Source organism: Aplysia californica, unplaced genomic scaffold, assembly GCF_000002075.1.
Source record: "Aplysia californica isolate F4 #8 unplaced genomic scaffold, AplCal3.0 scaffold00079, whole genome shotgun sequence".
Classification (NCBI taxonomy): domain Eukaryota; kingdom Metazoa; phylum Mollusca; class Gastropoda; order Aplysiida; family Aplysiidae; genus Aplysia; species Aplysia californica.
The window spans coordinates 1552248-1567959 of record NW_004797349.1 but is presented as its reverse complement, the minus strand read 5'-3'; the positions used below and the strand labels follow the sequence as shown (position 1 = coordinate 1567959).

Genomic DNA, 15712 nt, shown 5'->3' with positions numbered 1-15712 from the left:
ATAAATAAATAAATAAATAAACAAATAATATATAAATAGATCGATCAATCAATCAATCAATCAATCAATCAACCAATCTTTTTCTATAACCAGTAACTTGGGCGAGAACCCAGCAGAAGAGCGGCGCCGGGAACTGTTGGAAGAGGAAGGCGTCCGGGCGGAGATCCTGGCAAAGCGGACCAAGCTGTTCCTGCAGGAAGTGGATGAGTACTTGGAGCAGCACCCTCCCCTCCAGCCCTCGCACTTCGCCTTTGAGCAGATCCCAGCTGTGCCCGGCGGCAGCGACTCTCTCCAAAGACCAGGCACGGCGGACGAAGACGAAGGCACTGGCATTGGCAGTCACCGATTGAGATTTTACCGGCGTCTCAATAGGCCAGGCGATTTTGATGGCAGCCCAACGGCTATGCCGGAGGATAAATACCGGCAGAAGCTTCTGTCTCTGTGGAAGGATATGAATAAGTGTAGGTATCTGAGGCTGCCGGATGATAAGCTGGACTTGTCTGGGATCAACACGCTGGTCAAGGATCAGCTTAAGTTGTTCCAGACTCTGAAGAACCAGGAGATTTAATACGGAACATTCGTCAGGTGTGTGTGTGTGTGTGTGTGTGTGTGTGTGTGTGTGTGTGTGTGTGTGTGTGTGAGAGAGAGTGTGTGCGTGTGTATATACACTCGAAATTGTGCAAGACAACCGACCATTTGTCGTGGAGAACGTCTTGGACAGTGTCACTGTGAATTTTTAAAACGCAAGGGCTGGGGGGTCGTTTGTACAGGTGATTCTTTCAGACAAGTGACCGTCACTTGTCATTATATTATTGTACGAGGTACAGACAGGGACATAACTGTCCTAATGCAAGTGTGTCGTTGTGGAAAGCAGTATTTCTCCGACTTGTGTTCACAGTTGCATTCTGAAAAGCTTGCATGTGTTATGAACATAATAAAAGTTTGTCTATTATTTCCTAAATATTTGTGCCTGAGGGGAGTTTCTGTCTAGAAGTACACCAGACCCATGCCCAAATATCCTACCGAGGCTCTCGTAGTCTAAAGGCACAGTGTTCACCTCTCATTCAATAGGTCCCGGGTTCGAAACCTGAAGAGACGGAAAATTTTCTTCTTTTTTTTTTTTGGTAAGTGTTTTTCAGCGCTCGCAACTACATAAGGTCATATGAGCGCGCGTGACACATTAAACATTTTTCAGTTGGTAAGACATTTTGAATATTGCCCGGGTGGCGGCCGAAGTCTATTCTATCGATTTTAGACCACCAAGGGATCTTTAACGAGGGCAACTTGCACACGGGAACTCCGAGAATTTTATCCCTTATCCGTGAAGGCTAGATGTAGATCCTATCTACCGACACTTTAATATCAGGGGTGTGACTGAAAGACAGCGGTAAGAAGGAGCCAAGGTGCAGCAGTAAAAACTTAATACTTGGATTGTATTTGTTTCGTGACTCCAGTAAAGAAACCTTATTTCAAATTATACCAGGGTAAAAAATGAAAGGACAATTTTTCAACACTCATGTGTTTATAGACTTAATTAAACAATATTTATTGCATAATATAAAGTATTTTGAACATCAAAACGCAGTGTGGTGTATTCTTTGAGATACATAATTCGTACCAACATTGTTTGTATACCACCACTCTTCCCCTAAAAAAAATAAAAAATAATAATAATAACTTTTGAAGAACATATTATTATGCACGAGTTTCAAAAACCCAGGTCATTGACATGTTCATGGAATAATACTATAATGCATAATTATGCCTCTCTCTCTCTCCCCCGCCCCCTCTCTCTCCCTCTCTTTCCACAAGCACACACACACAGACACCCCCCCCCCACACACACACCCTCACAGACGTAAGGAAAAATTGGTACAGGAAGGGGTGATATCTTTACCTCCTCTAACTCCTTAGCGCTAGATTAGGCCATTCTCGTGAAGTGTTTAATTATAATGAACAATTCGAGAAACAATTTTATCTTTAGACGTTAAAGTCAAAGCGAATGCTGCACCATTGCATACACCATTTACTTCCAACTTTGCTGCACATATTCTCTATGCTTGAAGCTTACGAAACTATTCAGTTGAAATGTCTTTGTGATCGTCATCAGTCAAATAAAGTATTATGTCTTGTGAAAGACAAGTATAAAAAGAACAAGATATTTAAAACGTCTTAACCACGGCAATGGAAGAACAGCATTAGCAACTCAAAACAATACACCCTTGGTTGGGCTCCTGTAATAAGGTTCAAACACTATAAGTGACAGATTTCGGAGAAAAAAAAATTATATTGCAATGTACAAGCAAGTGATCAAACACTGTGATAATTTAAAACCCCCAAAACAATCGAGTCTATCTATGCTGAAAACTGACTGACTTGACCTTACCAGCCAGCCCCGCTTTCAGAAACCAACTCTCCGTCCAAGGATAACAAAACTGTTATTCCATGAAAAGGACAGACAATGCTGCTATGGGAAAGTGGTATGGAGTAGCACAGCTCTACGTACGTGAGAAATGGGGCTTTGTCTTTGTTGGCAACTTTAGAAAATGAATATTGAAGCCTGCTACTATTAATATGCAAAATGAAATACATGATGCCATGATCAGTCACTACCATTTATGTACATGATGTACGCTACACATCAGAGTGATGTGTACATCAGCCTCTCCGGTTTTAATTCCTTGAAAACTCTGTTAGGAGCCCAAGGACAAAAATCCAGCAAGTAAGCTTATCAAAATGGACAATTGATAAAAGTATGTTGAGAAAAATCGGTTCCTTTTCACTTTTCTAATCTAAAAAAAATGTGCCAGCAGCTTAATGGGTTGAACGATTCGTTTCTAACTGTGATCTTTTCATAAACATTTGAACAGAAGTCAAAGGAAAAGTTTTGATTTTTCCCATCCAACTCACTTCGTGATTCGTATTATATCCGTGGCAAAATGAATTGTAATTCCAACAACACATTTAATTATTAGTCAGTTATACATGACCAGTATGGCATATCTATACAACTTGTCTGTTCATGAAATCAGTCTCATAGTTTTGAAAAGTTACATAAGATACACATAATATAATCACAGAGTGGGTTAGTGTTCCCCCTCCCGTCTCCTTTCAAGAATGAAAGAAAAACAAGATGGAAGCCATGAAATCCTCTGGGTGATCATCAATGCAACTGAACGTATTTCAATTTCAAAATGACGAGTGTCAAAAGACTTCCGATTTGATATTGGGTGTACTTGAGTTGCTCGCGGCACTGGGCTGACTGCTCGAGTCTTCATCGAGCCCAGCTGGCATGCGCTGACTTGGCCCTGGGCTATTGTTCTGGTTCAGGCTGATCAGACCGCAGTTCACCATCATGGTGGGGTTCAGTGGACTGGATCCAAACTGAGAGTATTTTTCCATATCAACTCTCAAGTAGTTGAGAAGCTGGAAATCCTTCTCGTTGAGCTGGCTGAGGGGCTTCCTTTTGAAACGCCAACACACCTTCCTGTTGGTTGGGTGCCGTCCCTGTTCGGCACTGCCCAGTTGTAGGTCAGCTACCTTCTGAAAGAACAACGCGCTCGCCCATGCAGGATGTCTGTTGTTAGTGCCCTCGATTCGCACAGGTGGGGTGATCGACTTCTGAGCAGCGGTGGTAGCGGACACGCCGTGCCCATCATCGTAGCATTCAAGGAGTCTCTTAATTCTTCTCCCGTGCACGGCCACAAACTGAGTCTTTGAGAAGTGGACAAAATCTACGGCTTGCATCATTTCACTGACATCCTCCTCCAGTGTGGTCATTGTGTGAGGCAAGTTCTTGTAATCCACATCTCCTTCTGGGCCGGGAGGCTTAGGCAAGTCGTAAAGGGAGAGCGCCTGCTGATTTGTGGCCTGAGCGCCAAATACGACCTGAGATATTGAGGGCATTGAATCCTGGCTTCCTGTTCTTTGAGAACGGCCTGGCACCATTGCCCCATGGGGAGATGAAGAAGCTGAAGAGTGAGGAGTCTGCTGACTGGAACCAGCCTGAGAGTCAAGTTGATCATTCATAGAACTCTCACCTAATGCAGTTTGAGGTAAAGTCATGGAATCTTGAAAGCTGTTATTGTCACTCCCTCCATTCATTGAGCTTTCCATTGCTGATGATGTGAAGAACCCGGTTCCCACCATAAACGTCATGGCCAGCTTTTGTTCTAGGAAGTACTTCCCCAGAGTTATGGCACATTTCACCGTGTAAGGGTCAATGACCCAGTCCCACTCAGGAGGTGACTCGGAGTTTGTCTCCATATTTTCACAAAGCCTAACACTGTTGTCTAATGCCTTGAGAACACTGCTGATTCGAACAATCTGTCCCATGGACTTCCCGATGATACCTTCATGCTCATTCTGGTCCAGCTGATTCAGCACGGTCGACCACTCGTCATCAAAAAACCGGCTCAGTTCTTGAACAGCATCTTGGTTAAATGTGTACGTGTTCTTTTCTTCATGGTGTCTCAGGATGGTCTCGTAGATGAACCCCAGATCTGGTTGGTGAGCACCTTGAGCCGGTTCTCCAAACACACCCTTCATGTCGTCGGTCTGTGGGCAGGACAGCAACAGCCGAGCTGACAGCCAAGAGGGACACTTCAGCATGAGGGTAACGGCGTACTCCGAGCTGGCGAAACCTGCGTGCGGAAAAAGATTCATGTACGACCCCAACAACAGATTTGTGGCGTTCTTCTACAATTAAAAAAATACAATGCTGAAATTGTACATTAACTAATAATCAGCTGCCCGCAGACTGACAGTAGATTACAATTTACCTTTAATAAAATACCAAAAGGAAACGTGCCTAAAGGTATAATATAAATCGTGCACATAATTTCGAGAAGTCCTCACAAAACTACTGAACTCTTTGACTTTAAAAAATGTACATTAATCTGGTCTTTACCAAGGGAACAATGTGTTGAACTTAACAAGTCTCACACTATCGTTTCGCTAACATTTTTTTCTTTTCTACTAAAACACGAAGTTACCAAGTATTCAAAATAGATATTTAAATGAGAGTAATTTGATGGAATTTTGATGTTGATTTAACAGTTATGAAACTTTTAGTGTAAGTTTAGCTTACGGAAGAAGCATATAATCATAAACACGTCTCTGATTAAAAAAAAACCCAGCTCCAACCCCCCCCCCCAGCTCCTCCTAACTTTTCCTCAACAGGACAGGCTATTTTTCCTCCTTTTCTCCTTCTCCTGTCCTAAACAAGTATATGTACTATAGTAAACAGACAGCTGTCACAAAATGAAATGACAAACCTTGATAATAATGAAACAGACATCCAGTGACTTTCAGTTGTCCGTTTCAGAGATAGAAAAAATCCCAACATATTCAACACACAGATGTAACTTTGCAATCTCATTCAGCTTTTGATTCAGGAAAAACACAACGAAAGAATGATCCAGGGACTTAAGCATTAAATATCATGTACCCTCCCCCCTCATCCCCCAATCCATCACATACAATGGAGTGACGTCTGCTTAATTCGAACAAGGTTAATACATTTTAAAAAGGAAAGCAAAAAGTATCTACTATTTATTTCTTCGCTGATTGAGCAAGCATTCTACCCCGAAAGCATAACTAAATCAGACCGGTTTAAGCGAACTCTACTGTAGTTCATTAGTTCATAACCCAAGAAATACCTCCATGGCAAAAGTTGGATCCTAAGATGGTGGTCACGCGACCGTCTTCCACAGCGACTAGAGGCAGGCCCTCGTACAGATCTTCCATGACGGAGACGAGGCGAGGGGGAACCACCGGCTGCAGCAACCCCAGCATCTCGTGCAGGTTCTCCACGTTCTCTGTCAGGCTGAAGGCGTGCCCGTCGTTACGGTGTAGCACTTCCGTCAGTGCCGCTGCGTTGATTCGTGTTCCTGGGGGTGACATGACATGGTATAGGTTTAACGCCCCTATCAACACTATTAGGTTATTTTAGAGGCGGGACCTCCGAGTTTAACGTCCTCCTCTGAAAGGACCAAGCCAAGAGGGAAATTCGTGCAAAGTGCCTTTCCCAAGGACACAACGTCGGACTGAACCCTCGAACCCGCAATCTCACGACTACGAGTTCCTGGGGGTGTCGTTAAGAATAAAGACAGGTTTAAAGTTGGGTGAAGCCCTTTGAAAGGCTGAAAATAGAGAACAATGGAGAAAAGTGGTTGCCCAATCATCCTTGGTACCCCAACGGTCACCTAACACTATGGGATTAGTAAAGTAAAGTAAGTTAAGAATGGAAAATGTGAGGCCCATATATTAACCCTTCAGTGCTGAATTTTCACCTATGTTCGTACAGACAAGGTAACATGTTCATAATAATTGTATGAGAGTAACATCCCTATTAGAGTGTAACATCACTATCAAGTTATCTAAGAGGCAGGACCTCCGAATTTAACGTCCGTCTCCGATAGGACAGAGCCAAATTGGCTGAGAGAGTCATGAAAATTCCACAGAATTACTCGAGTTTAAGAACGCTCAGTCTGGGATTCGAACCACGGCTATCTGCTACGTAGTGCAGTATGATACCAACTGAGCTAAGGAAGCACCCAGTAATACTTAGTTAAAAGAGAGATTTAAACAAAGTCTCGGCATCTTTCTCTTAATTTCAGAAGAAACAGCTGCACGCACTGTAATTATATCTCCTATAACTTCCCCGTTAGACAAGTACCAAAAAAATGAGACAATCAATTTTGTTGAAAATAAACGAGTGCATGCGACCACACAGCAGTGAAGAGGTTAAATTGCACATGTAATGTCTGCGTGTATGAGGGTATGACTGTATGTGCGAGAGTGTGGGTATGTAAATGAGTGCATGTGGGTAAGTAGTAAGTGTGAGCGTGAAAGTGTGTGTGTGTGTGTGTGGTGATTGTAAGCGTGGGGTGTGTATGTGTGAGGGTGCGTTTAGTTTAAAAAAAAAAGGGTTTAACAGCAACTGCAACACAATAAGGTCAAAGTACCGACATTGGAGATGTTACTAGAGAGATACATACAAGCGCTTGTATCCATTCATTACTGTTAGAGATCGGGCAGCGCCTATTCTTCAACAGCTCAACTACATTTGGGGTGCACTAACACTACCCGTTAAGCTTCGATGTCACGTAGGGGCCACAGAATATTCTTCTGCCGGCCGCGAGTTTTTTTGGTTTTTAGTAAGAGTTTTACGCACTTGCAAGAGAATAAGATCATATAAGTGCGGAAAATTAGAGTTGTTGTAGTAGAGACTTTACGGCGCTCTCAACTGCATAAGGTCATATGAGCGCCAGAAGATTAGAGATGATACAAGAGAGTAACAAACATAAAAAAGAAGGAGGGGGAGATAAGGACGATAGACGTTTGATAGGAAAGAAGGAGCAAACCACACCAGAGCACCCGCCAACCACTCACCGAAAATTAGAGGTGTTACAAGAGAGTAACAAACACGAAAAAGGAGAAGAGATAAGGGCGAAGGATGTTTGAGAGGAAAGAAAGAGCAAACTACACTAGAGCATCCACCAACCACCTACTATCGTCCAGCAGACCACGAGTCTAAGACCCCTGAGTTACACAGTTAGAGAATTAAACCTTGTAGTCACTTACCAGAGTAAAGGGCTCTTCTCTGACGGCGAGGAGGCCCAGGCTTGGACTCAACTGGTTTGCTCTTTTCAGATCTAGCTCCAGATCCACGGTGTCTCTTTGCGGCGGGACCTTTACTGAAAGAGGACATGTCTTCTTCAGAAGCAGATTCGCCATCGCTGTTATTGGAGCTGTCGTTTCCACTCGCAGTTCTGTTTGATGGTGAGGAGGACTTCCGTTCATGAGGGGCGAGGCGCTGCAGAGCCAGTATAGGAGACAATAATTGTCTGATGACAGCTGACCGCCGGGTCCCGGCACTGGCACTGACGACGCTCCACAGGATAGGCGGCTCACTCCAGCCTCGGTGCACGCGGATGGTGGTGTTGGTGCCCAGTAGCCCTGATGAAGGGGAAAAATACACACACATGCTATTTTGTTTTGTCCTGGTGCAAAATGATCTCCAGGTAGACAGCAAAGTTCTGTTGAATTGCTTCCCTTGCTTTTCCAATCCTGACCTTGACATCAGAGACTGCTTCTCCTGTTTCATCTACGAGACTAGTTTTAGTAAGAGTTTCTCCTGTGTCATCCATGAGACTAGTTTTAGTATGCGTTTTGTGACACTTGCAACACAATAAAGTCATATAGCGCCGAAGAATAGATGTGTTACAAGAGAGTAACGTACACAAAAAAGAAGGAGAGATAAGGACGATAGATGTTTGATAGGAAAGAAGGAGCAAACCACACCAGAGCATCGCCAATCACCCACATACACAAATGCGTTATCTAAAATATAAGGTAAGGACGAAAAAGAAGATGACGCAGACCAACTGGCAGTTATAGGAGTACGATCTGAGGTGAAGCAATCACACGGGGCCTAGACATTATCTCAAAGCAAAAGTTGCAAATAACCACGGACAGACAAATGTGGCATCGACTGCTCTCTACCTTGTTTGACTGACAGTAAGGGGAGAGAGTAAGTAAGTTAGTCATCTAAAGGAGCCGTTTGGTTTGGTTTGAGTTTGATGCCTTAAAACAGTGCTTGTCAACTTGGACGGTATCTCCCCCTGAGGCGAGGGGATACAATATTGTGTGTAAATTGTTCCCTCTCGCCTCGGGTTCGAGGATCCTGTGCCAGAATCTCCGCAACTTCATGTTTAAATAACCCGCTAGTGAACTTGCTACTTACACCCCCTTATGAAACCCCTAAAATAATATCTGCCACTGTACTAGCTACCTACTAAGGTCCTCTCTTCACTTGTCTTGGCCCGCTAGAATAGGCTAATACTAACAAGGTCACCATAGCAGAGACTGTGCCCACCATTTCCGAACTTCACGGTGACATTAAAGATGGTTCCAGGAGGGAACGCGATAGAGGGTGCCCACATCTCTCGTGAATCATCAGAGCAGAGGAAGATAGGACTAACGCTAACATTGTTCTTAAAAAAGCAACAACAACAACAAAATAACAGAAGCATGTCCTCTTAATAATTATAAACATAAGCACCATCCCACATCCTCACTTATCACCATCACCACCGTCATTTCTAAAATCATCATTGCTCAAAGATCCTTCACAAACACCTATAATTATCTTGAACATCTATAGGTAACAATTATATGTTATAACAATTATGTACGTTATACATTATTGGGCACTCTCATACGCACTTTTTTCTACTAATCAGATGGCGTCCATATCATAGAATTGGGTAAGGGATAAAAAACAACAACAACAACAACAAAATTTGGACTGTATCCCTCCCTAGTGGGATGTTTGGTAATTTTGATAGACAGTAGGGATCACTTGGGTAGTGGCAGGTATTATTTAATTCTTCGCTTGAAAATACATGTAGGTAGACTTTACCACAATTTTAGCTTCACCAAAGAGGCATGGGCACAGGCTACGAAAAGATTGACAAGCACTGCCTTAAAAGGTATGATGACGGATTTCCCCCCCCCCCCTTTTTTTCGTTTCTTTCTCTGTCTTTCTCGACACAGCGTAATACTGTCTGAAAGAGGAGAACCTGGGTCCATTTCTGGCCGCTTTAGAACGAGTTAGACGTGAAAACCCCCCAGACCCCATACAGACTGAAACGTTTATCTAAACAAGAGCCGAGTTTTACACCAGCATCCGTGGTATAATTCTTAAGATCGCCATAGTCGTTTCGGGCAGAAGACATTAATTCGGTTCCTGGGTGAGGGAGATTTATTTGAGTATATCTGTCTATCTGCTTTGATATTGTATCTCATTCAGCTCGGGTAGGCCCTAGCAGGCAATTTCGAAGCAGCCCGACACTTAAATTTATAATCTAAATTGTGCGTGTAGATGTAAAACATTGCATCCAAACCAACCACGCCACAGCAACAGAAGGAAGCAATTGTGATAACACACACTTACACACACACACACACACACACACAGAGACACACACACACACACACACACACACACACACACACACACACACACAGACACACAGACACACACACACACACACACACATATATATATATATATATATATGGGGTCGTTTTTTTAAACCACAGTGAAAGTACCACTCATGTGCCATTATCTCTGACTGTAAGCCCAAATGCTATGACTCTTTTATCCAGCTGTCGTCATATTAAACTGTAAGTCAAAGGTCCAGTGACAACAGAACCCTGACACCCACGCTTCCAAATGACCTACTTGTGTTCGAGTTTAGAAGGCTGTTTGAGATGTATAAAAGAGTATTTTTAACCCTTCTCTACGTGCAAAATGGTTGTTACCATGGTGATTCACCATGACCTGGGGCTCACACTCACCTCCAATACAAGGTAACAGAGGCACCAGCACATACTCCACCGGGCAGCCGATCGCCCGAGCCAAGTCCTCCAGGAAACCCGCCACCCGTTCACCGCAAGCTGTACTTGGCTCTGGGAAGGCGATGCTTTGAGCCATGCGGTATGTATGCTGCCAGCCAGGACCTGGGAGTAAAAAGACAACTTTTGTATTTACTACTTGTGGAAACTGGGTTCACTATAGCTTGTGCACACGCATTTACAACCAACAGTATATCACTTTAAGCAGTATAGGTCTTGCTCCTTGATCAATTGTTATTGGGAAGCCAACAAAGAAATAAAAACGCTTCTTACAATAGTGATGCAATAGTTAAGTCAACATGCAAAATCTGTGGCCCGTTACAATTAAAGGTGTGAATCATGAATGTAAGCAGAAAAGGCACAAAACTTATCGAGCTTGTTTTTAGTTCAAATTCTTTTGGAGTTGAGTTGTTTGTTCTCCTTACTTTTGAGCCTATGGAGCCTTTAATAATCTTCTTTAAGCTCGACGAGTTTCATGCCTTTCCCGCTTACATTCATGTTTCATTCGTTTATTTCTACAGTGCCAGATTTTCATGTTTTAACTTTTGCATCACTAGTGCAAGAAACGTTTTTTATTTCTTAGTTGACTCCCCAGTAACTCTTGATCAAAGAGCCCTAGTATTCAGCTTAGTTCATACTTTCAATACAATGTACATGTAGTTTTTGTTCTAGTAGTTATGTTTGGTTATCCCTCTTTAGTTGGGTCAAAAACAATAGTTCCGTGACCGTGGGCTCCGGGAGTTCGTTTTTAACATGTTTTACCATCTTCAAGGTTTGAGTAAGAAAATTAGCCCCCTTGCCTCTTTTTAAAATATGGGCGTTACCCATGAGGCCTTGAAATCCAAGATGGCCGCCAAACGGCAAAAATCGATATTACTCATTGTCTTTTTCCAACACATATGAAGTGTGATACATTACTTATGAGTTTTTTTAGGTCAAGAAGTTCATTTTTAGTGTCATTTTTAGCCTTTCGTAAAATATAAGGGCAAAAAATCCAATATGGCTGCCATCGTCCGTAAGGAAAATGGGGAAAACATTGATATCACAAATAGTAACTTAAGGTTCACAAATTAAGGGTATTTAAGGATCTAGGAGAATTCTTTTTTATATCATTTCATATTTTTAGTATTTAACAAGCTGTGTAAATCCAGTTTGGCCGCTCATCGAATATATCAACACATACAGCACCCGCAGTATGGGAGCCTTGTCTATATTATATTATGTTGAAAAAGTGTGACATGCAACGTATAAAACACACAGACAAAAACGTGAAATTCGAAGTCCCATTTTTAAAATAAGTTAAAAGCGTCTTTTCTTCGCAGGACATCACAGCGACCCAAAGTGACCCAACAGGGGGTGGAGACCCCCAGATGTCCGTACAGTGTCAAGAAAGTTCCGAGTGTAGAGCTAACGTTTGCCCAAGGAGTTTAGAACCCCGGCGATAATTAATTACCCCATTAAAAACTACCTGCTTTCTGTTTGTCTGCACTGGGCTGTCTCGGAGCTTGGTGGACGGCCGACTGTGGAGGCTGCAGGTTCCCTCCTTGCTGGCTGCTGGGTGGGGGGACGTTGTTGCCATGGTGAGGGAAGCGCTGATGACTCATCCCAGGCATCCCAGGCATCATGCCGGGGTGGAGGACGCCAGCTCCCGCCGTGTGCATCTGGTAGACCCGGGGGTCGTAGGCTGCCATTGGTAGGCGGTAAGGCTGCAGTCCTGTAAACGTATACACGTGAATTTAGAGGTTACTTAAAGTTTTACTCCAGAATACAAAATCGGTATCCTTTAGGAGGCAAGCTACTTCAACCATGTTTGCCAAGGTTTATCTGGGCTGAGTGGGATACACTCCAGCAGAAAAGGGAAATTTACAACAAAATATTTCGTCACTCGAAAATAAAACTCACGATCTGCACCTGCAAAAAGAATGGCACTAACATTTCGCCACAAACACAGATAATAAATCTTATTCCCCCCAACCCCCCCCCCCCCCCCCCAAAACAAACAACCCCACACCAAAACAACAACCCCAAAACAAAACAAAACAAAAACAACAAAAACAATAATAAAACAACAACAGCACCAACAACAATAATAATATTAAACAACAACAGTGAGTTGAATACATGAAAGATAGGGATAAATCAGCAAGAAAACAAGAAAAAGAAATCTTTCTGAAGAGAATACGAGTTGGCATGGACCTTCGGGCGGGTAGATGCACGAAGACTGAAAGATGCCCCGTACTTTAATCTGAAATAATCAATCGAAAGACGAAGGAGAGAGGACGTCGAGGGTTCCGTGTCTACGGCCTATACCCCCGAGAGGGCGTGGCAAACGTAACTGAAAAGATTATGTTTTTTTCTAAAACATAGGTGTACTTTACGTTCCTATCCACACATCATCATCATAATTGCCTTTCTCACCCTGCACCAGGGTATAGGCCACGGACAAACACCTTCCACCTTTCTCTATCCAGGGCTAGCCTCTTGAGGTTATTCCATGTCTTCCCACTTTTCCGTACATCAATTTCTGTGATTCTTCTCCAGGTTCCACGAGGTCTTCCCCTTGATCTCTTGCCCTGTGGGTTCCAATCCAAAACTTTCTTTGTTATGCGGCTGCCTGACTTCCTGAGAGTATGTATCTCTCCTCCATCGCCACCACCTTCTTCCTATCTCATCTCTAACTGGGATCTGTCTTGTTTTCCTTAACACTTCCACATTGGTGACCCTGTCTGTCCATCTGATCCTCAGTAACTTTCTTAGACACCTGTTCAAGAAAACCTGAATCCTCTTTATGCAAGTCTTCCCATCCACACAATTTAGATTATTTAGGCGGCAGTAAGAGGGATACAACATCCCAGCAGAAAGAGAGATACTCGATAAAAACTCTCCGAAGTCGGGAATTGAACTCGTATCTCTTGCGTGCCACGACAAAGCGCCTGACCCTAGACGTTCAGAGAACCTTTAATTACTGATAATTAGCAACCCCTGATTTTTTTTCTACGTCAAGACAACGGCTCATTGGCTCATAGGTTTACAACTTAGCGAGAGTTTGAGTATCTGCCTGCACCATATCTGATAATTATCAGTCTTCGAGTTTGCTTTCAGAGTGTGAGCACAGTCCGAGAATCAAATCTGTCGCCTGAAGTAATCGAAAATAAAGCTCAAGACCGGCAACATTTAGGTATGTCATATTGTTGCACTGAGGATATCGTGGAAATGTCATGAGTGTCTGATAACCAGTTAAAGAGCAGCAATCATAGGGGGCAGCAAATGGTATGAGGCTTCACGAATCAGTAATGCTGAAGCCAAGAAAAAAGCTCCCAAACTGCGCACATCCACAAGAGGAAAATGCTCAAAATGTAACAAATTCTTCACAGTCAAAATTGATCTCAATGACCATAGCAAAAGCAACAAGTCATCTTATTCCATATTCCTTCTGTTTCGCTTAATTTTAAGAATATTCTACTCTGCAGATACACAGGTCATCGTCAGACACTGAGGGACAATCTATTATAACACTAAATACAACAAAGATGGTAGCACTACGCAACAGCAACAGTACGCCCCCCCCCCTTCCAAACATCGAAGAAATGACTGTAATTTAAGTCTCATGGTGGTTGGCCGGTGCTCTGGTGTGGTTTGCTCCTTATCTTTCCTATCAACCGTCTATCGTCTTGATCTCTTCTTCCTTTTTTGTGTTTGTTACTCTCTAGTACAACCTCTGATCTTCAGAACTCATATGATCTTATTGTGTTGCAAGTGCCGCAAAACGCTTACTAAAACTGATCTCATGGATGAAACGTGAGGCGAAGTCTCTGATGTCAACTTCAGGATTGGAAAAGCGAGGGAAGCATTTCAAGAAAACATTGCTGTCTGTCTGGAGATCACGAAGCATCAGGACAAGTGCAAAGAGATCAGGGTTTTCAACACAAATGGAAAAAAAAGTGTCCATTTGCGTGGTGCGAAAACATGGAGACTAACAAAGCAGATAGTATTGTTTTAGTCTGAGTCTAAATTAAAAAAATCTTTAAAGACACATTTAATGACATCCTTTTTAAGTCAGTAGATTCATGTGCAGTACAATGTTATGTAAATGTCTATGTATCCATTTATGTATTTTGTGAATTGCAGTGTATATATTATTTTATTCTCATTTCGTGACGATGTGTAATCGTGTGCGTGTGATAAGCAAGTAGATGTGTGTGTGTGTGTGTGTGTGTGTGTGTGCGTGCGTGTGTGTGTGTGTGTGTGTGTGTGTGTGTGTGTGTGTGTGTGTGTGTGTGAGTGTGTGTTTGTGTGTGTTTGGCATACATGTGTGCGTGGTATGTGTTCGTGAGTGTGTATGCGTGTGTTTGTGTGTGTGTATGTATATGTGTGTGTGTTTGTGTGTATATGAGTGTGTGTGTGTGAGTGTGTGTGTGTGTCGCGTGCATGAATATTTTTCTTACATGCATTTATGTAAAGCGCCTACAGCTGTGTTTACACGGGAGTGGGCGCTATAGAAATGATCTTCATTATTATTATTATTATTTAGTAAGTGTATTACAGCACTCGCAACACAGTTAGGTTATATACAATCAGAGGTGTGACAAGAGAGAAACAGATAAAAAAAAGAAGAGATAAAGACGATGATGTTGAGTTGGAAAGAAGGAGCACAAAACCCCACCAGAGCACCCAACAACCACCCACAAGCAGATGGTAACCAGATAACATACAATTCTTCATCAATGGGTTGCTTGAGGAAGATCATGAAAATCCACTAGCATGACATCACCAGAAATGTATCAATGTGGAGGAGAACCACACAACAGCTGATAGACCATGAGATCACGAAAAGAAGATGGCGATACACACACAGACACACACAGACACACACAGACACACACAGACAGACAGACAGACACGCGCGCGCACGCACACACACACACACACACACACACACACACACACACACACACACACACACATACTAAGAACTAAGAACGCCAGTCCACAAACACGCCTAAGATGGAATCCCCAAGGGAGAAGGAAGAGAGGAAGGCTGAGAACAGAGAAGAGAGGAAGACTGAGATCCAATTGGGAACGAGAACTGGAAGCAGATCTGAGATAAATAGGGTACAGATTAGATGGTTAGAGAGGTAAAGAAGGCTGCCTCGACCAGAGGCAGGTGCAGAATCCTTCTTCGGCGGCTTATACTATACCCAATACCAGGGGGAAAGATGGAGAGAGAGAGAGAGAGAGAGAGAGAGAGAGAGAGAGAGAGAGAGAGAGAGAGAGAGAAAGAGGAAAG

At 43.0% G+C, this 15712-nt stretch overlaps 2 protein-coding genes across 2 annotated transcripts in view; one reads left to right on the top strand and one right to left on the bottom strand.

Moving 5' to 3' along the window:
• Positions 1-1081, top strand: part of LOC101854073 — a gene marked incomplete in the record, with an annotated part of 7363 nt that extends 6282 nt beyond the window's left edge. Inside the window, 1 exon segment of the mRNA XM_005094307.2 lies at positions 94-1081. Coding sequence (XP_005094364.1) covers positions 94-568 — 475 coding nt within the window.
• A 435-nt stretch (positions 1082-1516) lies between these two features.
• LOC101853843 overlaps positions 1517-15712 on the bottom strand; it is a 17226-nt gene continuing 3030 nt past the window's right edge. The window contains exons 2-6 of the mRNA XM_005094306.3: positions 11894-12139; positions 10369-10530; positions 7588-7962; positions 5661-5891; positions 1517-4643 (exon numbers count right to left, since the gene is read on the bottom strand). Of these exons, the coding sequence (XP_005094363.1) occupies positions 3205-4643; positions 5661-5891; positions 7588-7962; positions 10369-10530; positions 11894-12116 (2430 nt within the window). The 5' untranslated portion in view covers positions 12117-12139 and the 3' untranslated portion in view covers positions 1517-3204. The remainder of the gene's footprint in view (positions 4644-5660; positions 5892-7587; positions 7963-10368; positions 10531-11893; positions 12140-15712) is intronic.